This window comes from Ictalurus punctatus, chromosome 2 (assembly GCF_001660625.3).
Source record: "Ictalurus punctatus breed USDA103 chromosome 2, Coco_2.0, whole genome shotgun sequence".
NCBI classification, from domain to species: domain Eukaryota; kingdom Metazoa; phylum Chordata; class Actinopteri; order Siluriformes; family Ictaluridae; genus Ictalurus; species Ictalurus punctatus.
Window position 1 is genome coordinate 37,606,597 of NC_030417.2, and position 22,500 is coordinate 37,629,096.

The following is a 22,500-nucleotide window of genomic DNA, read 5'->3' on the forward strand; positions in this document are numbered from 1 at the left end:
TGAGAGGTTCTGCGGTCCGGATTGAGTTTGGAAGTTCATTCCACCACTGAGGAACAGTTAGTGTGAAGGTTCTGGAAAGGGACCACGAGCCACGCTGAGTAGGTACTACTAAGCGTCGATCGTTAACCGATCGCAGGTTGCGTGAGGGAGCGTAAGCCTTCAGGAGAGAGGTAGGGGGCGCTGTTCCAGACAACGTCTTGTAGGTGAGCATCAAGGCCTTGAATTTGATGCGGGCGGATACAGGAAGCCAGTGGAGGGAGATGACACATACACCACAGACACTCACACATACACACACACACACACACACACCACAGACACATATGCATGCACACACACACACACACACACACACACACTCAAATAAAAGTCATTTGAGGTCAGTCACTTGTCTGTCTGTCTCACTGTCAGTATGTCTGCCTTTCTGTCTCTCTGTCTCCGTGTTTATCAGTCTGTCTCTCTACTCTCATACTGTCTGTCTTTCTCTCTGTCTATATGTCTGTCTCTATTTCTCTGTCAGTCCAGCCGTTTGTCTGTCTTCCTCTCTGTCAGTCTGTCTGCCTCTCTGTGAGCCTGTGAATCTGTCTTTCTGTCCATCTGTCTCTCTGTCACCTCCCTCCGTGACTATCTCTTGTCACTCGGGTGTCGTTGATGTGTTCGACGCTGTGATTGTTGTTTACGTGCTGAGTGTCGCAGTGGAAAAACTGTGATGCAACGTTGCCGCTCAATGAACCGCTCACTAGCAGCCTTCCTCTCCGGAAATAGAAACTGGAGCACGGCCTGCTGGGAGAGCAGAGGGCCGAGGGGGCAGCACTGATGACAACAGAAGGCACGAGAGGAACAGATTGTGTGTGTGTGTGTGTGTGTGTGTGTTTACAGTGAACTCTGATAAGTAAAGTCAGAATTGCTCGCCTTTGCTCCAGGCTCTTGACATGTATACCACAGCAGAAATCTGGATTCTGATTGGTCAGAAGGTGTGTGGTCTGATACGTTGTCGTTTCTATAGTAACAGCCTACACAGAGATTTGTACAGCGGACACTCCACATGAATGGATTTTAAAAGATTTGTAATCATTGATGTGGTGAAGTTTTCTCCAGGAAGGCGTTTGTTTAACGTTTATGGAAGGAGTCTCCAGTGTCAGTGCTTTTGCCTTGCATCTCTCGATTATATCAGAAGCATCCATTAAAAAGTAGCAGCCATCGATGACGTAGCAGCAGAGAAATGCAGCCTTTCTACACTTTATGAACAGACGTGTCTCTAACGATGCGTTCGTAAAGGCAGAGTCATCCTCAGGTAAAGTTAACTGGTACACATATTCCAGCTGAACGCTCCCGAAGTCTGCTGAGGCTCGACGCGTTTTTGTCCTCCGCATTTTCTTTTAACAGCATGTTCATGTCTTTTCCTCGAAGGTCCAAACTGCTTCGCGGGGAACCGCATCATTCCAGCCGGGGAGCGGGTGGAGGTGGACGATTGGACTGTCTGTTTCTGTACCTACAGAGATGGATCCTGGCAAACGCACCCGCACGCCACGTGCGAACAGCGCCAGCGGCCAGACGAAGACGTGTTCAAGCAGATGGAGGAGCAGGAGATGGAGAGAGAGAGGGAGAGAGAGAGGGAGAGAGCGAGGCAGAGAGATAGAGAACGCTTGCCCAGGTTGGATGCCATCCCATGATGGCTTGAGCGTCCACGGCCTGGAGAAACACAACCTGCGATGTACCGAGTGCCAACGTTGACCTCTTCCACCCCCTCCAGACCCAAGACATCCGGTTCAAAACACTTGCATTCTGGGATACATCTTACATTTACATGCCCGGGACACGTACTGTGACATGCTAAAAATGGTTTAATGAATCCAAACTCGAGTAGTTTATTAAAAAGTCAACGTAAAATATGTGATAAAAGTCAGATGAATGCCAGATGAACTCACTGATCAGACCCGTCCAAGTGTGTGAGACATGTCCAAGCGTGTGACCTAATATACTCTATAACTTTCACTCGCTAGGTCTGTCAGACTCCAAGTGACTGTTCAAGTGACTGGTGTAGGTGAAGATTAGCCCCGCCCACTTTACATTAAACGGTTAGCAATTATAGTGAAGAGCACGTGGACACTGGAAAGTCATCAGTTATTCAGACGTTATATTGTGTGAGAGAGAGAAATGTATCCTACGTTACAAAGAGCCCCTTACATTTGGATGACTTTTATAACTTGGAAATTCATTTGCCAAGAAGTATCAATAAAACAACACTTTATTACTCAACCTTTTGACCTTTTCTTTGTTTCGTAGAGCCAGTACAACAATGCTAGCTAATTTCATTGAATAGTCGAGTGAAGAGTGTCTACATATTCTCTCTTACACCTGAAAACTGCTGTCTTCTTCTTCACAGGGACTGACACGGGATGAATTTGCATGTTGTAAATATTTTTTTGACATTTTGTCCTCACAAATTACGGACTTTAAAACCAGAAGAATCATAAAATCTATAGTAAGGTCCCCACTCGAATCTACTACCTAACTTCTTACACTATAGTCAGCGTAAATGTTATTTTCTGTAACATTCTATTGGACAAAGATTTAATTAGTCTTTTTTATTTATTTAATTAATTTCGTTAAAGCATGTCAAGGAAATATGAGTTAAAATGAATATTTTCTTATAGTTTGCTATTCCACAACAGTGAAGTGATTCTATCTGGAGCTTCAAATATACAAAATTCATATTCAGACACTTTTTTTGGGTCAGCTTTCAAGCTCCACAGTCTTAAATATAAAGATTATAAGAAAATATACAAACTATACCAAACAACATGATAACACAGTACACAGCCATACACTTGAACACTACATAGGTTGCCATAGTTACAAGCAGTGCTATGTAGTTAGTGCAGTAAATAACAAAAACCAAACAAAACAAAAAAACAACAACAACGCCAATAGTGACAATTTAGAATGATAGAAAACTGAGTTGTATGAATTCTTCCATATTTTTGGGAATTTATTGTACTGTTTATTATTCTCTTCCACTCATAGCTAGCAAAGCATTTATGCCTAGCCTGTGTGGTTTTTATATCTCGTGTAAATCCATTTTTGTTTTACTTTTAAACCTTTAAAAACGCATTTAGCCATCTGGACCTTTATGCAGTACAGATTAAAGAGAAAACTGCACCGCGAATGATTAATATTAATACTTTATTCGTAGACGATAGTTTGTATAAAGTTTACATGGTTTTTAATCAGGCGAACGCTACGGATACACAAAAGGGTCCTTAGTACGTGCGCGCTAAACCGGAAGTGCCGAATTCTGTGGTGCGCGCGACGTTATTTCCCAGCGTTCCTTTCTCCCTTCTTCCTCTTACCCTTCCGGCAGCAATGTCTAAGAGAGGTAAAAATCTAACAGCGGAATCTGAGTTAATCTTTACAAATGGACACTTTTAAATCCGCTCTTTGGAGTCGCTAGTGTTTCAGGATATGTTATAGTTTGTGTTTTGGTGGATATTTATTGAAAAAGTATTTTGTATGTTATTTTAAAAAACGGAAAAAAAAACCCCGGTACAGATGGGTTGCTAATGGAGGCGTTTTGCTCCGGTGTCTTCACGAGGAGCCGCGAGCCGGTTTAAACCGAAGCACAAAGATGACGTAATGACTTATTTAGATTGTTTTATTTAAGTAAATATTTTTTTTTATTGAATTTAACATGGGAGAAATTGTAGTAAATGCGGAGTAGATTAGCTTGCTAGCTGCGCGCGCTGTAGCTAGCATGTCCATAATCAGCTGCACAGTCGAGCCATAATGAATAAACGCTATTAAAGTCAGCTTTCAGGGGGGAAATAATGTGTATCCTGGCTAGAATAGTCACTAGTGGTTATAAAGAGTATCATATTAGATAGGAGGAGAGTCTGAGTTTGTTTAGGAACGAATGGTGTATTATGTATGTGTATATTATGTATATGGTTCCATGTGGATGTGTTGCGTTGTCTGTTTCTGATGTGATCATTTCTGTCAGAAGTTTTTTGGGAATCATTCATGGAGATGTTTGTATTTTTCAGGACGTGGTGGTTCTTCTGGAGCCAAGTTCCGCATCTCACTGGGTCTCCCTGTGGGAGCGGTGATCAACTGCGCTGACAACACAGGTAACGCCACCTGTTACCGATTTACTTCAACTGTAAGTTCTCATTGGTGAGAGGAAAATGATGCTCATGATCTTAGAGTCAAAATATTCATTCATGATTTTAGTAACGAAGGCAGGGTTGGAGGAACGAGGACCGCATGGCGAGCAAGTCGTGTCCGCCTTGCTGTTTACTTCTGTATCGTGGTGGTGCACCTCAAAGCTGTAACTAGCGGGTTCATAACGTTGGTCCGTGACATTTCAGTGTTTTCGTGCTCTGAACATGTGAATCGAGTGGTTTACAGCACGTCCTGAGTTGAGGTGGCTGTGTTGGAGCAGGAAAATACTAAAATGTGTAGGACCTGGGATGGGAAGTCGGGGGTTCTCCTGGATAAGAGTTGGAAAAGCTGGGGTTCTGCAGTACTAGATTATTCTAAATTTAGGGTTCTCTAGGAGCAGGGGTAGGAACCTGGGTTTTGCAGGACCAGGTGTGGGGAAATATGGGGTTCTCATGGATAAGGGTTGGGGAAATCTGGGGTTCCTCAGAACCAGGGGTTTGTAACACGGGGTTCTCCAGGACTAGGTGGGTTTGGAACCACAGGGCTCTCCAAGACTAGGGGGGGTTTGGAACCCTGGGGTTCTCCAGGACCATGATTGGTGTGTCTCTGGTTCTCCAGGGTTGGGAACCTGTGCACATTGTGACCATGTGGTAGAATAAAATATACAAAGCTCATTTTTGTCATCTTCTCTAATCGTGTATGTCACTGGAACGTTATTGACGTTTAATAGGTTATGGTATGGATATGAAGAATATGATTACAGTAGTTTTTTTTTTTTTCCTCTATGTTCCGTAATAGTTAAGAGTTGAGGAATTTAAGCAGAGTCACAGGTCAACGTTTAGTTCAATTCATGAAGGACGTATTGGACTGTTTAAGTAATTCTTGTGTTGTGGAATCGTCCCAAATCCTCCTTAAAGCACTCGCTAGTTCTGCTCAGTGGCCGAGCGAGTCGTCATGGAAGGAAACAGTGAACCCCATTGCTTGTGGGTGAGATGGCAGCGACTCATTCTGTGCTGTTCAATCTCAATAAGTGATGGAACACTCTCGCATTGTTCTTTATACTTCCGCACATCTGGTCTTCTCACTGTCTGTCTTTCCTCGTCAGGTGCCAAGAACCTGTACATCATCTCCGTCAAAGGCATCAAGGGCCGTCTGAACAGGCTTCCTGCCGCAGGTGTGGGCGACATGGTCATGGCCACCGTGAAGAAAGGCAAGCCAGAGCTCAGGAAGAAGGGTACGTCTCGTGTGGTTTCTTACACCTTTTATAGATTGTTATATGAAGAACTCGCATCAGCAGCACGGCTCAGATGGTCTTGCTCTGCTCCGCACGGCTGTGTACTAGCTTTAATTTACTGTGGGTCGCCATAGTTGCGCTGTTGGCGCACTATTAACATCTCACTGAAAATAAAGTTACTGATATTACCTAATGCACCTTTAAAATTTTGCAAACAAAACCAGCGTACTCCCCGCGGTTTCGCCGTTCAAGGTCGGACATCTTGGAACGAATCGGGCACGTCTCGTTTGTAGCGTCCAATCATAAGCTAGTTCACACTAGTTGCAAGCGAAGCCTCTATGCCTCAAACACTTCTGGTCAGGCTAACGTTGTCTGTGAAAAACCGTAACGTTCACTTTGTCTTCTGTTGTCGGATTTCGCAGTCTCCCACCGTACAAGATTAATTTCTCCGTGCCGGTGCGATCTCGGCGCGACGCGTTTTCCAACCCTTTAGCAGAACACCATTTTGTACAAAATGAACATTTTGCAATTTTTAACAATCGACTGCGTTTGCATTTCGACTCGGCTGCTTCTGAAGTTTATGATTATTTCTAAAAGAATTCCCGTACCATAGATATTTCCAGAAAGTAATTTGAAGTGAAGTAATTTATCGATCTTAATATATGATATCTAACATAAATAAATAATAGCGATTTTATATTGTCGTATCGCCCAGCACTAATCGAGTCCAAGTGGTGCTTTTAATGTGCGTGTAAATGATTTTTCGGGGTGGTCACATTTAAGTTGTTTAGATTAAGATCTGCAGATGTTCCGTTTTTAGTGTGGGTTTGGATTCGGTTTCTTTTCACGTGACGCTCAAATGTTTAGTTTGTTAGGGCGATCCTGCAGTCATCTGTAATGATAAAAATAACAGCCTTGTGACTTTTTAAACTTAAGCTCGAACAGTGTATTAGCAGTTGTTTCTTTTCTTTTTTTTATTTATTTTTTTTTAAAGCTTCTGTTGATTAGTTTTATTCCTTTTATTAAATAATTGATTCCTGGTGAAAAACACTTTAAACTCAAAAACACTCATTTATACAGCGAGATACCTTTCACTTGTCCTACCCGACCCCCATCTGCTCTGATTTAATGAATCGTGTTGTGCAATCTATGTAAACTACATATAATAAGGTTTATTATACTGGGACTTCATTTCGAAGCATCACATTGAACTGAGATGTGAGATTTAGACAGGATGTAGACCCAAAGCTCAGCTTAGCACTCACTCATGTCCCTTTGCGTTTCAGTGCATCCGGCGGTGGTGATACGACAGCGGAAGTCGTACCGGCGAAAAGACGGTGTGTTCCTGTATTTCGAAGACAACGCAGGGGTCATAGTGAATAACAAAGGGGAAATGAAAGGTGAGTCGAGTTTGATTTATAAAACACGCCGCCGTCGTCCTTCTAAAAAGCACTCGCTTCGTCTGCACGGTGGCTGAGGGAGTTGTCGTGGAAGGAAATAGTGAAGCCCATTGCTTTTGGGTGAGATGGCAGTTTATCTCGCCGTACTGTTGAATCTCAATCCGTGATGGAACAAAAAAAAAACACAATGATTTTTATTGTATTTTCTGATTTTAGAGTGGAGAATAAATAGTGTCTGTCCTTGACGTTTTTCTGCCCCGTTTGTTTCAGGTTCAGCCATCACAGGACCCGTAGCCAAGGAGTGTGCAGATCTGTGGCCCAGGATTGCTTCAAACGCCGGGAGCATCGCCTGAGCTCTCGCTCGGCTCGATCTATTTTCAATAAAATATTGAAAGTCCATCAACGTGTCGGTTTGTTAGTGTGATGAGCTAGACTAGGTCTTCTACAGCAGACCATAGATCTGTCTGCTAAAAAGTTGTGAAATTTGGCACACTGACTGATTGATTGTGGAGGGTCAGAGCGAGTCATGACACTCGCGCTGACCAAATTCAGTCCAAGTGCTGCCAATGCTCTAGCGCCACTGTCTGGTCAAATTTGGATCTAATTTGGGAGTACATTTATGATCATAACTTTTGAACAGTGGTCACCAACCCACCCGACCGATTTTTACGCCTCTCTTTTGTAACGTTACTGAGTCACGTTCGAACAAGCCGTATTTAAAGGTGCTGTAACTGATTTAGTTTTGTTATTGATAATACAGATAAGCTGGAAAGATACCTAGAACGTGGTGATAAACGACGGTTTGAGCCGTGACCTTGGGAGAAACGTATTATCCTGTCTGTCATTCTATAGACACTCCCTCGCACCCTGCTAACATGAAAATATCACAGCAGGAGGAAAAAAAATCTTCAATTCCACCTACTTGGCTGATGGAAACCTAAACTGGATGCATTTTGAGGAATTGAACCTAATGCGCTTTTTAAATTGAGAGCGAGAGTACATGCTTAATTTTTTATTTTTTTAAATGAAACTTCTGATTGATATTTGGCCATGCAAGCTATTTGTCTGCTATTTAAGTTATGTAAAGGATTCAGCAATATGAATCAGTACGAGAGTCGAGTCATCTGCACTGATCTAAATGGCTCAAAGCAGTAAAAAGAATCGTTTGGCACTTAACTATTGCTTCGATTTACTTCGAAATACACTGTAGTCTCTAAACCGTGAGTGAAATCAACGATGCATATAAAAACTGACGAAGGTGTTCATCTGTGACACGGTCGTCAGGATCGGGCGCTTTTGCACTTCCCGAGCCTTTCACGCAAACTTCACACGCATGCAGATTTTAATCAAAACTCTGAAGCGGTGCTGTTTTCATTTTGTCTGCCGTGTCCTTGAACAAAATCTTTATCGCCCGTCTGCCTCAGCGCTGCTGGAATAAAGAGCTGAATCGCTGACGATGAGCTGCTTTAGACGCCATTATCTCCACCCAGTTTATTCAATCGACATATCAAACCAATGTTACACACAATAACCAGAGCAGAGACGGAAAGACGGGAGAACCTTACTGCTGAGGGAGAGAAAATGGAAAGTCTAAAAGACAGCTCCTGTGTTCTGATGAGTGTTTAGAGGTGATTCCGTGACCGGGCTGCCGTTCGTGTCGCGCTGATGGTGTAGCCTAATAAGTTTATTCCTCTTATACCACGGCAAGTTTTCTTTTTTAGATGAAAGAACAGCACGTCATACTTTCAATGTGTAATGTTGAGGACAAGCTCTCACTTCTGTTTCTATATGCAGCTATGAACAGTCTGTCACATTACAGACTGTTACAGAGCGCTGACACTGGAGACTCCTTCCACAAAGGAGTTCCACGTGGCTACGGTAATGATTTGGACTTCCAAAAAAACAATCTGTGCTCAAGGGCTGCCTCGTTTCAATGTTTAATCTCACCTGTAAACGGTCCATTTGTATCTAAGAGCTGCTGCTGTAATCATAATGGCGGTCCTTGTTGCTCGAGGATTCTTCCTCTCGAGATCTCGGGGAGTTTTTCCCTCGCCGCTGTCGTCGCTGGTTTGCTCATGAGGGATTGAAGTCTAGATCCGGATTTCCGGAAAGCTGCTTTATGACAGTTTTTATTGTTGAAAGTGCTATATAGATCAAATTTTAATCGAATTAAAAACAATATAAATTACACTTTTTTTGTTGTTGTTTTTTTCGTCGTTGTTTGACCCACCGGGACACAACCGTAAAACAGAAATCTGACATGGGACACAAAAAGTTTAAAACTACAGGGTGAAACGCTGTCCTAAATGTTTAACGCTTTTAAAATAAAGGTAAGAAAAAGAACTGTAAGACACGATTACCTTGTAGAATAATTGTGCAACAATCAGTGGGAAAGACAGTCACAATGAAGAAGAGATTTAGATAGATGGATAGATAACTATTGATTTGTGATGGAATTCTTTTTGTTGCAGCAGTAAAATAAACAACAAATTACAAACAAACAGATAATGCACAGAAAACAGATTGCAGTAATTAAATGAAATTAAAATAAAATATTTTAAGAATGAAATGTTACAAAGCATCAAAACAATGTCTTCCTTTATTGTCTAAATAAGATGAGTGTATCATTATTATTGTTGTTGTTGTTTACAATAATTTAATTGTGTCTATATACAACAAATAACAAATAAACAGAAATTTAAAAGCAAATAATAAACTATACAAAAAATAAATAAATAATATAAACACTATAAATGATACATAGTATATAATAAGGTTTGAAAAAGAATAAAAGGAGTTTTAATTCCAGCAGTAGGGGGCGCCAATACTCCATTTACACCCTGTAGAAACTCTCCTGTTTCACGTGACAATGTACAATTAATAGAATAATATTTATCACAATATTTAAACTCACTGAAATGACAGCGTGGCGTGTTAATTACTCTGCGTGTGGTAGCGGTACGACAATCAAGAAACGTCAGAGTAAAATCCAGGTTATAATGTGAAAAGATAAATCTCCTCAAAGTAGTTCCATCCAAAATGGCGACTCTGCGTGTTGCCATGGTTACCAGTAATGCTTACAAATGCTAGCGCGAGCCCGTAGCTGAGAGCTAGTTCACCTGCAACACTTCGGCTACCTGACTAGCCACGGGTTTAATTCAATTACCTTTAATTTCACTTTTTTAAAAAAGCTGAATAAACCGCCGTCAGACATGGAGAAATGTGATATTATTGATTTCTCGGCGCTGGAGAAGGAGCTGAACCGCGCCGTGGAAGCGGATAAAAAATACCAGAGAGAAAACGACGCCAAATTCCGTGCTATTCACCAAAAAGTGGCCACTTATGAAGAGTTCCGGTAACCGAGATGTTCTCCTCTTGTTTTTTTTTTTTTATTATTATTATTATAAAGTATATTTAGTTACACAAACATTAGCTATGAAGAAAGAACAGAACTATACATTTTGTGCTAAGTAAAGCTTCAGTGTGTACACATTTATTAGTCTTAAAGCTGCAGTGGACGATTTTTTAAACTCATTGCTTGTACAAATAACCTGGAATATTTGTCGAACATTATATAAAAAAACAAAACAATGAACGAAACCTTGGCCTTAGCAAAAGTGTATTAATTTGCTGAGAAAACCCGTTTGGAAAACTGACTTCCGGTCTGGAATAAGTGATGTGTCGTTCCTGAACGATTCGTTCATTTTGAACGATTCTTTAATACGACTCAGAGTGATGCCTTCATTTTTTTAGTTGACCGCATACGTTCTGTACAGGAAACAGAAATGATTCGTTCACGTCACGAGTCTTCGGGTTCGAGTCGTTCGTTCATCACGTCACAGCCCCACTGCGTTCAGCCTACGGAGCTGGGAAGGGATGAACGAACGACTCGAACCCGAAGACTCGTGACGTGAACGAATCATTTGTTTCCGGGGAACAGACGTGACAATTTTGACGTGACATTCTGTTTCTCATAAGTCATGTCTGTTTCTCACAATTCAGCCTCGGTTGCGTCAGCCTGTAGTTAATTTTATAATCCGAATGTGATTAACATTTGCGTGAGTACTAGGTGTGTTTGGGGAATTTAACACGTAACATTTTGATCATATTCTGCTGAAATGAACGAAATGACTCGTAAAAAGATTCGTTCGTTTCGCTGAACGAGATTCAAAGATCCGAGTCGGTAAAATGATCCGAACTTCCCGCTTGTTTGTGTTGGGATGCACCTCCTGTCAATCATTTTAAGATACTGAGGGCGGAGTTTCATGAACATGGGTGGGAATTAGCTAAAAAAACAAACAAAACAAAACAAAAAAAAAAACAACAAATGTTGAACCCACCTAGCTGTTAGAGACCTAACCTTGAGAAACTAATCTTACCGAACGCACCTTTAAATGCCCAGTTAACGTCTCCTCTTGAATTAACACTGATTACTGATTCACTGTACTGTTATTATGTGTGTTATTATGTTTCAGGGACATTGTGCAGGCATCTCACCTGAAGCCTTTAGATAAAAAGGACAAAAACGGACCGCGGAAACAGCCCTGGAACCCGATCAGTACCGTAAACACGGACGTGAAACACACCAGCACTGACTCTCTGCAGGTCTCACATTCATTATGACGTGATCGATCATAATTAGAGGCGGCACGATGCCGCTTTCTCTTTTCAGACAGCGATACTGAAACCTCGAGTATCTCCCGATATCGATACCAGTCTGATATTATTTCCTTAAAAAGCTACCAAGCTTTAAATGTTCTGTTTATTTTTGTTTAAACTGAAGCACTTCAGGGTTAAACTCATTCACAAAAAAAAACAAAAAAAAACACTGCGTATAAAAGTGTGCGGTATAAATCTAATAAATCCATTGGAATAAAAGAAAAACCAGTCAAGTCTCGTTATACATAAAGATTTCTTACAGGATCCGGTATGTTTTGGCCGATATCCGATCCGCCATTTAATTATTTTCTGCTGCTATCACTCCGATTCTCATACCGGGTATCTCTAATCATAATATTTATTATATTAATACATTCTTACTTTTAGTTTTTTTCATTTAATTTGGATTGTCGTTAAAAAAAAATCATATAAATGTTAGAATAATGTTATGAAGAGTATAATAATACAAATTTTACTGTAAAATGCTCAAATGTATTAAATAGCAACTTAAAAAATATAAAAGTTCTTCTTATTATTATTAATTTAGATTTTTTTTAAATTAGAAATGATTAGGTGAAATGTTTTCTCTTATTTAAAGTATTATATTATTATATCATCGTTGATGAATAAAATACGTTATACATTTTTAAAATATTATATGTATAGTTGTGTATTAGTCATGAATAGTGGTTCTTGTGGGTTTAATTAATTTCTTCATTAAATATAACGTCTAAATGATGTATTTAAATGATGAAATATTAATATTGTATGATTAATATCAACAATGAGTATTATTGAATAATATTACTATAAACATCTTAGTATTCAGAATAGAATAAAGTGCGTAATAAAAATAGTAATCTAAATTATTCTAAATTATGAAATTGGGATTGTATTATTATTATTATTATTATTATTATTATTATTATTATTACTACTACTGCATTTCCCCCCAGATTATTCGATTATTAAATGGATGTATTTAACTCTTATATATGATCCATTTTGAGTGCATTTCTTGGTGAGTGAAAATGAAGTGATGTATGTTTGCTGTTGCAGTCGGTGCTGGGTGAGTCGCAGCCTCGCAGCGCGTCAGAGTTCAGTCGAGACTGGCGCAGGTTTAAGGGCAGCTCGGTGGAGAAGTACGCTTTCTTGCTCAGGCTGGGTGGAGAGAACCTGAGGAAGATGTTCCACATTGAGGTGGGCTTCGGGCTCCTGGGCGAGTTCCTGATGGTCCTCTGTCAGTGTTTCAGGCCCGGGGACGAGGCGGCGGTGACCGGAGTGCTGCAGGGACTCTCACTGACCGGCCGCTTCGGCCTCGGTGCGTCTCTGCTGAGTGAAGAGGAGCGTCGAGCGTGCGAGCGTCTCTTCCACAAGCTGCTGGAGACTAATCCCAACCTCACCGATGCAGAGCGTGAGACACAGACCGAGGAAAACACAGCGCAGGATGATGGGACTCGGGTGTCGGGGAAGCTCAGGGGTTTGATGGAAAAGTATGGAGTTTGTGAAAATATGAAATAGACAGGGGAAAAAGAACGTTCAGAATTTTAAAAAAAATTAAAAAGTGATGTTTTTTTTTTGTTTTTTTTTTTTGGGTGAAAGGAACACAAATCAACCAAAAGTAAAATGTGCACAAATTCAGCAATGACTCAAACAAACAAACAAACAAACAAATAAAATAAAATAACAGCCGAATGTACGTTTTGTTATGAGATTATTAAAACAATTCGACACATTTCTAGACATTTGGACTAATTTCAAATTTGAAATAATCTAATAAATCTGTTGGCAGTGAAATGAATAAAAAAGTCTAGACGCATTTAATTAAAAATACATTTCTATTGAATAAATGTTCCTATACTCAAGATTCCACGATTTTTTTTTTGGACTTGTTATGATTCTTTATTTTGTTTTGGTGAGGCATCGACATCACCACGGTTCCGTGACACCAAACAATCCGTTCAAATCAAAACACCCCTCCTCAAGCAGAAGGTCTGACAGGACTATGTCTCCTGAAGTCTTTTTCCTGACGCTGTGTCCTCTGTTCCTGAGCGCCTATCAAGCTCCCGAAGACAAGGAGGACATCTTTACCACCAGGTCATGTCCTGCGTTCCTGGTGTTCGATAACGCGGCGTATGTGTCCGACATGACCGTCGAGCTACCCTGTCACTGTAAACCGGCAGATGCTCTCTCGGTGGTGTGGTACTATCAGAAACACCTGGGTACACACAACACCAAGGTCCTCACCGACTTCTCGGGCACTGCGATAACGGATTCGTCCAAAGTCGAAAGAGAAGTGAACCTGCGCGAGCGTTTTTCGATCCGTCTATTCAGCCTGCTCATCTTCAGGGCTCAGCAGGGCGACTCCGGGCATTACGTCTGCGGGACGGCTTCGGGAGAGTTCTTCTACGGCTACGATGTAGACGTTCAGGTCGCTCGAGACGTCCTCTTTCCCTGGAACCTCGACGAACGAAGAGCCGAACCCAATAAACAAGAACTCAAATCCGATCCCAGTGAGCTGTTTCGAGTGTTTACCAGCTACCGGCCTTGGTCCGTGTGCGATCGGTGCGACGTGCAAGGCGAGCAGGTCAGAGTGGGGCTCTGTTACGTCATGAGCGAGTATCTACACGTGCGCTACCTTCGAGAGATCAGAAACGTGACCTCGTGCGGTTCCTCCGCGGTTCCTCGGCGCTTCGGGCTGAGCGGCGCCGACTACGGAGCCGAGCTCAGCGTCAGGAGTTGCGAATCGTTCTGCCCGCCAAAACCTCCGTTGAATCCTCAGAGACAAGCTCTGCTGGAGTTCCTCGGGTACGACAGTCGTGCTTCTCCAGGACTTCCGGTCTACTACCATAACCATCCGACGAACACCGATCTCGTCCTGTCGTGTCCCAAAGCGAGACCCCAGCACGCAGTGGCGTGGGATAAAGGCTCTACGCCGCTTTATCGCTCTCAGTATATGGAAGGAGTGGATACGGACTCGCGTGTGTTTATAGATTTAGGTCACCATCTTCACTTCAGACCTGTGAGAATGGAGGACAAAGGGACATACTACTGCTGGATCCAAGGCAGAAAGGCTGCTGAGATCAGACTCGGGGTGTATACACGACTCGGACGCCAGCGCAGCATCAGCGACTCAGAGGCTCTCTTCGGCCTCGGCGTCATCCTTCTGTGCTACGCCGGTCTCACTGCTGTGTTTCTCCTCATCCTGTCCGGTAGATTCGTTTGCGACTTGATCGCGGAACGAAGAGCCTCGCGTTAGCTAGCTTTCAATAAATATATTTGCATTCTCTATTGCCCTGGAATTTGTTTATTGTTTTAATGACGGATAAAAGACTAAGCATCATGATGAAACAGTTTAAAACTAATTTAGTCAGGATTGGGAGTAAAACAATATGCAGAACTACTTTGCAGTTGTGAAACATCATTGCACATGCACCCTAATACTGAATCCTTAGAATATTTAAAAAATGCACACACACACACACACACACACACACACACACAAACTAACACTTATTTAAAGTGCATCTGTTTTGAAACTGTTTTTAAAAGGTCGCATTTAATAGATTGACGCACATCCGAGGTCAAAAAACACTTTACCGTGCTCAGAATTTAAACTGCAGTATTAACTTTCTTTCCCCGCGGTGTCACAAACGACTCGTTAAATGATCCGTTCTAAATGATTCGTTCTAAACTCCTTTCAGAGCGCATACTCTGCTCTGATTGGTCAGACGTCCCAGTCTGCGTGATCGGTCTACCGCTCTCAGCGAGCGGTCGATGAAGACCAGAGGCGGGGTTTATTGCTACAAACCTACGTAGGTTAGTACAGGAAGTAAAGTCTGGAATCACTAACTAGTCGATTCAGCTGTTCAGAATCGATTCCTTCTTTTAGGAGTCGATAACTCCGTTTGTCGTGCGCGTCGATTTTTGAAACTTTGTAGACTTTTTACATTCACAAACAGCTACGTATATAACACTCTACATGAAAGGGAATATCTGAAAAACCGTCATAGGTGCACTTTAAGAGCCATGGTTCTCTAAGTGGGATTCAGGAACCGCCAGGGTGCGTTAAACTATGATGCAGTATATATATATATATTTTATCTATGATGGTGTTGGAGATTATCATGAACAATTATGAATGTTTTTATGGTTATTATAACAGTATGGATGACGTCATGGTTACCGAAAACGAGCTGATGTGTGTGATGTCATTTCATCCAGAAGTGAGAATTTAGTTTAGTTCAAGGGCCCAACTGTTGCTCTCTTCAAATCATGAGATCCGGACTGATAACCTTCTGGTCAGTAGTGGAGAACCGTAAACCCCCGAGACTCCACTGTCCCACAGTCAGAGGACTGTACTGAACTTCACCAGTCTGCAGGAAGTGGAGTCTGATTGATCAGAAACCCTGTAGCAGGTGTAGAAATGGAAAACAACAACAACAACAACAACAACAAACCTCCGCTAGAGGGCGACACTACGTGTAATATACTGCAAATTCCCGAATCATATCAATTTCAACATTAATTGTTAATTAAGGATTGCAAAATCTGTTTTATTGAAGATACTAGCGTGACAGTTTTCGTATCAAGTTATTTCATTTAAACCGACTTCACTGATTTGACCGATTCGCACAAGCTCCTGTAAGTGAATCGATTCACCCTGGTTTTGACTCATTTCAAGCTTGTGAATCGTTTCGCTTCCAAAAGAACCGATTCTTACTTTCTCAGCCGTCACTACTAGCCTACATAAAAGTAACACAGACTTTTATAAGGTCCATAATAAGACACCGACAATCTGAACTGCTACTTATACCTTATCTATCATAGAATAATAGCGTATTAATATCAATGGATATATTAAGGAAATGTAAATCTAGTTTAAAGAAATGTTAATTGCAAAATCTTTTTTCTTTTTTCTCCTCTTGCTACTCATTTGACATGTTCTGTGAAGATCCGAAAAGAACAAGTTCTTCATCTTTGACTACATTGAAGGGAAGTTTTGTCACTTGCTACACAGACCATTTTATGGGCCATAATAGGACAACAACAACAACAACAACAACTGTTTAATCCAAAATTGCCAGTTTTGTCCTCCTACGTACTCATCTGACATGTTTTGTAAAGTCGATCAACATCACATCACGCATTTGATACCGATTCATTTGATTTGATCTCCTTAAAGTGAATCGAATCACGCTTTTGATTCCTTAGGCTCACCAGAACGTCGTCCCGAGCTCGTGAATCGATTCCACTTTTGCCAGAGTCGTCTCAAATGAACCGGCTCTTTAAATAATCTCCCATCCCATCCCTAATACAGTAGCCTGTATTAAAAAGGGAAGTTCAGCACAGTGTTGGCTTGTGAATCGATTCACTCTTCTGATTCACTTCAACCCGAGTCATAAGAACCGACTCCTTTCCCCCAGCACTCTTGCATTAACGGGAAGATTTAACACGTGCTACTACAGTGAGACTGAACATGATGATGATGTATTATGACTATAAAGAACCTGGTGTGTAGAGGTGAATTGTCTGATGAAGTTCTCCTGTGTGTGTGTGTGTGTGTGAGTGTGTGTGTGTGGGCTGCGATGACGCGTCTCCGCTTCTGCTTTCAAAGCGCGAACCCACAGGCGCAGTTTTGCAGACGGAGTTTCCGGAGCTGCAACAGTCGCTTCACATCTCTCTCAACCATGAAGGAGCAAGCTTGTACGGAAGAGATCACCACCATCCTCCAAGAGGCCCCGGCGGCCCGGAAAGCGCTCCTGGATAACTACACCAACCTGCGCAATGTGGCCGAGTACTGCGAGACCAGCTACCTCCAGGTGAGCGACTTCAAACACATCTGGCTGACATGAGACGCACAGATGCTCAGGTGTATTCTCACTGACCTCACTGACTCATCTCCAACTTCTACACTCTCTCAGAGCTTTTCCTTGTCACTCTGGTGGAACCATCCAAGCTGAACCTTCTACATCTAGTATGCACGTGGTGTCCGTTTAATTAGACTCAGTTAACCTTTAAAGCCACATCAGTGGCCCTTAATAATGAAACAGTAATCGAGTAAGCTTTTAACGTAACATTTTAATTCACTTTTCCATCTGAACTACATGCTACATACTAAATAACCTCCGACTACCATACCGCAACCAGATATGTTCACCAGATGTTCTGCAGATGTTCCTTCTTTTTTTTTTTTTACCTTCAATGGTGGTTTGGTTCACGCTTTGTGTTCATGCGTCATACATAAGATATCACATAGGTGAATTTACATAGACGTGCACAAGGCGAGCTCCGTGAAGACGTGGTTTGAGAAGGTCGGAGTGGAAAAACTCGAGTCTCCTGACCTCAACCCAGCTGAACACCTTTGGGATGGACCGGAACTGGAGCTTCCTCGACATCCCGACATCATCGGCGCCTGACCTCAACCTCGCTGACGCTCTCGTAGCTGAATGATCACAAATCATCGCCGCCACGCCCCAAAATCTAGTGCAAAGCCTTTCCGAGAAGACAGAGTGGAGCGCATTATAACAGCGGAGCGGGGACGCACGTGATGGTCAGGTGTCCACAAACTTTTGGCCACCTATATAGTGTATACGAATATATCGATGCACCTGTAAAAAAAAAGGAGACGTTTATTAAGCGTTTACGGAAGGAGTCTCCAGTGTCGGCGCTTTCAGCGGTAAAGCTGTGACTTTCCCAACGTCTTCAGGACTGAAGAGTTTACGCTGTTTGCGATTTCTTCGTCTTATTATCTTCGAGAGAGAGAGAAAAGAATAATAATAATAATAAAAAAGGCGAGAATAAACCGTTTCTAACTAGGCTAGTTTGGTGTCGCTAGCCGAGCGGATGCACGGCTAAGCTTTCACTGTATTATGGGTTTAGCTGCTACAGAGCCATGTAGAGTACATCATCTTTCCTTCTGCGCTGCTCATATCATGTTCACGTGAACTGGAACTCGTTTAGACGTGTACACGCCTTGTTCTCCTGCTCCTGCGTGAGAGGATGTTACGGTTTAAGTTTCGACCCCTTTACTGGTTAAAATCAAGAATTAAATCGGCGTATATCCATTTTCCCCCTCACGCCGACTGTCTGAGCTAGCGTGCGGCAGAATCGAGAGACCGTCAGCCAATAAGACGCGAGAGTGTCCACGTATTTTCCTGTAAACCCCAGAAAGTCATCGGATCGCGGCATCTCTGGGTGTGAAGGGAATAAAACGCTTCAAGATGCGCTGTTATAGGAAGATAATAAACTCTGGGGAGGTAGGAGTGAGTAATGCCGCTTTATCTCACCATTCTGTTTCCCTATAAGCAAAGCCTGAGAACTGATGGGAAGATCCAAAAAGGAAGAAAAACAGTCGAATAGACATTAAGTAGAAAATAGATTTCTCAATTCACGTCCTGTCAGGTCACGTTAAAGGTCAAGACTCGAGGATTAACTCTAGACAGCATCAAAGTAAAAGAGACGTTAGAAGATGACCCTGTCTTGGCTAATCAAGTAGATGCTCATTCATAGCAGACTGCATTGTTGTTGTTGTTGTTGTTGTTGTTGTTTAAAGGAACAATGTGGGATATACACCGTGTTGTACTTGTTTACCACAAGTATAGTCCATACACAGGATGAGTCTGGTGTTGTGCTTCTTTAGTTTTGCCCGGAAGCTAAAAAGCTAATGTGGCTAACAGGAAGTGAAAATTGTTGTCTCACCCAGAATCTTTTTTGGACATGTGACCCAAATCTTAATACACACTCGTCTGTATAAACATCGTTCTTAATCTCTGTGAACGTCCCTCTGTAACTTAACTACCTGTTAGCACTAGCACACCTAGCATCGCTGCTAACTGGCTAGTTCACAGCTCCGTTTTCCAGCACCGAGGAGTAGCAGTACAAGTTTTAAACTCGAGCAGCTCGTCCTGAGGTCAGGGGTTTTCTCTCCCTCTCTCGCTCTCTCTCTGCGCATGCGCGGTGGAGGAGTGAGCGTGGTGTGTAGAGCGCGTGAGAGCGGTTTGGCGTCTTGCCAAAGTTTTTCGCGAGTTTGTCCTTGTTTCTTTTCTTTCATTTCATTTATTAAACGTCTAGTTATCGAGTTATCGGTGGTTGGCGAAAGCTTAGAGCGGGAGAGAGTGAGGGGGACGCCACGGCCTCCGAGGCCGGAGAGGAGACGCTGTCTCTCGCCATGGCGTCAGGTGTGAACGGAGAACAGGTGGAGGAGGTTCTGCTGGCGGTGGGAGAGCAGGTCGGGTGCGAGAACATCTGCTCCGCCTCCCGAATGAACAAAGCGGTGGTGATCTTCCTAAAGAAAGAAAGATTCGCCAACGCGCTGTGTGAAAGTGGAATATGGCTGAAAGGTGTCATGCTACACGTCACCCCTCTTTCCGCCCCCGCGACACGGTCGTTATCTCTAACGTATCCCGCTTCGTTAAAGACGAGCCGATCGCGAAGGAGTCAGGTTCTGGTTCTCGGAGCGGACTTTGGGACAAAGTGGGCTCGTACGAAAAAACTACATCCCGGACGAGAAAAACCCATAAAATCGGTGAAACACACAACAACCGGTGAGAATCTGAACGTGCTGTCACCAAAGAGACGCTTCAGACCGAGGAGAGGGAAGCGGGATGGGGTGACCCGCCTCCGTCCACTCTCTCAGAACCACCTGAAGAGCCGTCCACCACAGAGCACTTCGACCGGGTTCTTCAATTAACTAAAAGAAAACGTGACGTCTTGCTGACAAATCATTTCTCGGATAGGAAAAAATTCGTGCAATAAACAGTGAAAACCTGGGCGTGCCGTCGCCACGGAGACGGGCCAGACTGAGGACATGGACATCGGTCGCACAGAGCCGTAACATAAAGACTTCGCACACTACATGACCGAGTGGACTTACAGCGACTGAAAAGTTTTGTGGTGTCTGAGTTGAGGGTGCGGGTGTGGGTGCGGGTGCGGGGCGGAGGGGGTTCTTTTCTTCTTTCTTCTTCTTTTTTTTCTTCTCTTCTTTTCTTCAATGGAAATAATATTTAAAAAATGTAAATATGTAAAAATTTCAAAAATTGGATACAATAAAGGTGTCTTAAAAATCAAAAGTCTCTCTTCTCTCTCTCTCTCTCTCTCTATCTCTCTCTCTCTATCACTCTCCCTCTCTCTCTCTCTCTCTTTCACACTCTCTCTCTATCTCTCACTCTCACTCTCTCTCTATCTCTCACTCTCTCTCTATCTCTCACTCGCTCGCTCTCTCTATCTCTCACTCTCACTCTCTCTCTATCTCTCACTCGCTCTCTCTCTCTATCTCTCACTCGCTCGCTCTCTCTATCTCTCACTCTCACTCTCTCTCTATCTCTCACTCGCTCTCTCTCTCTATCTCTCACTCACTCTCTCTCTATCTCTCACTCGCTCTCTCTCTATCTCTCACTTGCTCTCTCTCTCTATCTCTCACTCTCGCTCGCTCTCTATCTCTCACTCGCTCTCTCTCTCTATCTCTCACTCTCGCTCGCTCTCTCTATCTCTCACTCTCACTCTCTCTCTATCTCTCACTCTCACTCTCTCTCTATCTCTCACTCTCGCTCGCTCTCTATCTCTCACTCGCTCTCTCTCTCTATCTCTCACTCTCGCTCGCTCTCTCTATCTCTCACTCTCACTCTCTCTCTATCTCTCACTCTCGCTCGCTCTCTATCTCTCACTCGCTCTCTCTCTCTATCTCTCACTCTCACTCGCTCTCTCTATCTCTCACTCTCACTCTCTCTCTATCTCTCACTCGCTCTCTCTCTCTATCTCTCACTCACTCTCTCACTCTCTCTATCTCTCACTCTCACTCTCTATCTCTCACTCGCTCTCTCTCTCTATCTCTCACTCTCACTCTCACTCTCTCTATCTCTCACTCTCACTCTCTATCTCTCACTCGCTCTCTCTCTCTATCTCTCACTCTCGCTCGCTCTCTCTATCTCTCACTCTCACTCTCTCTATCTCTCACTCTCGCTCGCTCTCTCTATCTCTCACTCGCTCTCTCTCTCTCTATCGCACTCTCTCTATCTCTCACTCTCTCTCTCTCTATCTCTCACTCGCTCTCTCTATCTCTCACTCGCTCTCTCTCTCTCTTTCGCACTCTATCTCTCACTCTCACTCTCTCTATCTCTCACTCTCGCTCTCTCTCTCTCTTTCACACTCTCTCTCTATCTCTCACTCTCTCTATCTCTCACTCGCTCTCTCTCTATCTCTCACTTGCTCTCTCTCTCTATCTCTCACTCTCGCTCGCTCTCTATCTCTCACTCGCTCTCTCTCTCTATCTCTCACTCTCGCTCGCTCTCTCTATCTCTCACTCTCACTCTCTCTCTATCTCTCACTCTCACTCTCTCTCTATCTCTCACTCTCGCTCGCTCTCTATCTCTCACTCGCTCTCTCATATCTCTCACTCTCGCTCGCTCTCTCTATCTCTCACTCTCACTCTCTCTCTATCTCTCACTCTCGCTCGCTCTCTATCTCTCACTCGCTCTCTCTCTCTATCTCTCACTCTCACTCGCTCTCTCTATCTCTCACTCTCACTCTCTCTCTATCTCTCACTCGCTCTCTCTCTCTATCTCTCACTCACTCTCTCACTCTCTCTATCTCTCACTCTCACTCTCTATCTCTCACTCGCTCTCTCTCTCTATCTCTCACTCTCACTCTCACTCTCTCTATCTCTCACTCTCACTCTCTATCTCTCACTCGCTCTCTCTCTCTATCTCTCACTCTCGCTCGCTCTCTCTATCTCTCACTCTCACTCTCTCTATCTCTCACTCTCGCTCGCTCTCTCTATCTCTCACTCGCTCTCTCTCTCTCTATCGCACTCTCTCTATCTCTCACTCTCTCTCTCTCTATCTCTCACTCGCTCTCTCTATCTCTCACTCGCTCTCTCTCTCTCTTTCGCACTCTATCTCTCACTCTCACTCTCTCTATCTCTCACTCTCGCTCTCTCTCTCTCTTTCACACTCTCTCTCTATCTCTCACTCTCTCTATCTCTCACTCTCGTTCTCTCTCTCTCTTTCGCACTCTCTCTCTCTCTCTTTCGCACTCTCTCTCTCTCTC

The 22,500-nt window shown here is 43.1% G+C and overlaps 5 protein-coding genes across 8 annotated transcripts in view; all 5 read left to right on the forward strand.

Annotated features, from left to right (window-relative positions):
* si:dkey-283b1.7 (von Willebrand factor C domain-containing protein 2-like) overlaps positions 1–2,259 on the forward strand; it is a 4,021-nt gene extending 1,762 nt beyond the window's left edge. Inside the window, exon 3 of the mRNA XM_017487675.3 lies at positions 1,411–2,259. Within this exon, the coding sequence (XP_017343164.1) occupies positions 1,411–1,673 (263 nt within the window). The 3' untranslated portion in view covers positions 1,674–2,259. The remainder of the gene's footprint in view (positions 1–1,410) is intronic.
* Positions 2,260–3,366: 1,107 nt separating this feature from the next.
* rpl23 (ribosomal protein L23) lies at positions 3,367–7,193 on the forward strand. Its single transcript, NM_001200120.1, has 5 exons — positions 3,367–3,379; positions 4,044–4,127; positions 5,267–5,395; positions 6,682–6,795; positions 7,066–7,193. Exons 1-5 carry the CDS (start codon positions 3,367–3,369, stop codon positions 7,146–7,148), a joined length of 423 nt encoding a protein of 140 aa, NP_001187049.1. The 3' UTR covers positions 7,149–7,193.
* Positions 7,194–9,779: 2,586 nt separating this feature from the next.
* ccdc103 (coiled-coil domain containing 103) lies at positions 9,780–13,033 on the forward strand. Its single transcript, XM_017487662.3, has 3 exons — positions 9,780–10,150; positions 11,271–11,400; positions 12,514–13,033. Exons 1-3 carry the CDS (start codon positions 10,008–10,010, stop codon positions 12,973–12,975), a joined length of 735 nt encoding a protein of 244 aa, XP_017343151.1. The 5' UTR covers positions 9,780–10,007; the 3' UTR covers positions 12,976–13,033.
* Positions 13,034–13,053: 20 nt separating this feature from the next.
* Positions 13,054–14,845, forward strand: LOC108276187 (Ig-like V-type domain-containing protein FAM187A). The gene has a single exon (XM_017487649.3). The coding sequence runs from the start codon at positions 13,304–13,306 to the stop codon at positions 14,711–14,713; it is 1,410 nt and encodes a 469-aa protein (XP_017343138.1). The 5' UTR covers positions 13,054–13,303; the 3' UTR covers positions 14,714–14,845.
* A 2,043-nt stretch (positions 14,846–16,888) lies between these two features.
* abi3a (ABI family, member 3a) overlaps positions 16,889–22,500 on the forward strand; it is a 25,744-nt gene continuing 20,132 nt past the window's right edge. For 3 of the 4 annotated variants that reach the window (XM_053677978.1, XM_053677980.1, XM_053677982.1), the window contains exon 1: positions 16,889–17,276. In XM_053677978.1, coding sequence (XP_053533953.1) covers positions 16,950–17,276 — 327 coding nt within the window. In that variant the 5' untranslated portion in view covers positions 16,889–16,949. The remainder of the gene's footprint in view (positions 17,277–22,500) is intronic. The other variant, XM_053677988.1, reaches the window with a different exon arrangement.

Bases quoted from the DNA above. Each gene is read 5' to 3' on its own strand.
- rpl23 (NM_001200120.1), top strand. The intron at 5,396-6,681 runs GTACGTCTCGTG...TTTGCGTTTCAG, and splicing joins GCCAGAGCTCAGGAAGAAGG to TGCATCCGGCGGTGGTGATA. The intron at 6,796-7,065 runs GTGAGTCGAGTT...CGTTTGTTTCAG, and splicing joins TAACAAAGGGGAAATGAAAG to GTTCAGCCATCACAGGACCC.
- ccdc103 (XM_017487662.3), top strand. From the start codon at position 10,008: ATGGAGAAATGTGATATTATTGATTTCTCGGCGCTGGAGAAGGAGCTG. The intron at 10,151-11,270 runs GTAACCGAGATG...ATTATGTTTCAG, and splicing joins GCCACTTATGAAGAGTTCCG to GGACATTGTGCAGGCATCTC. The intron at 11,401-12,513 runs GTCTCACATTCA...TTGCTGTTGCAG, and splicing joins CCAGCACTGACTCTCTGCAG to TCGGTGCTGGGTGAGTCGCA.
- LOC108276187 (XM_017487649.3), top strand. From the start codon at position 13,304: ATGTTCCTATACTCAAGATTCCACGATTTTTTTTTTGGACTTGTTATG.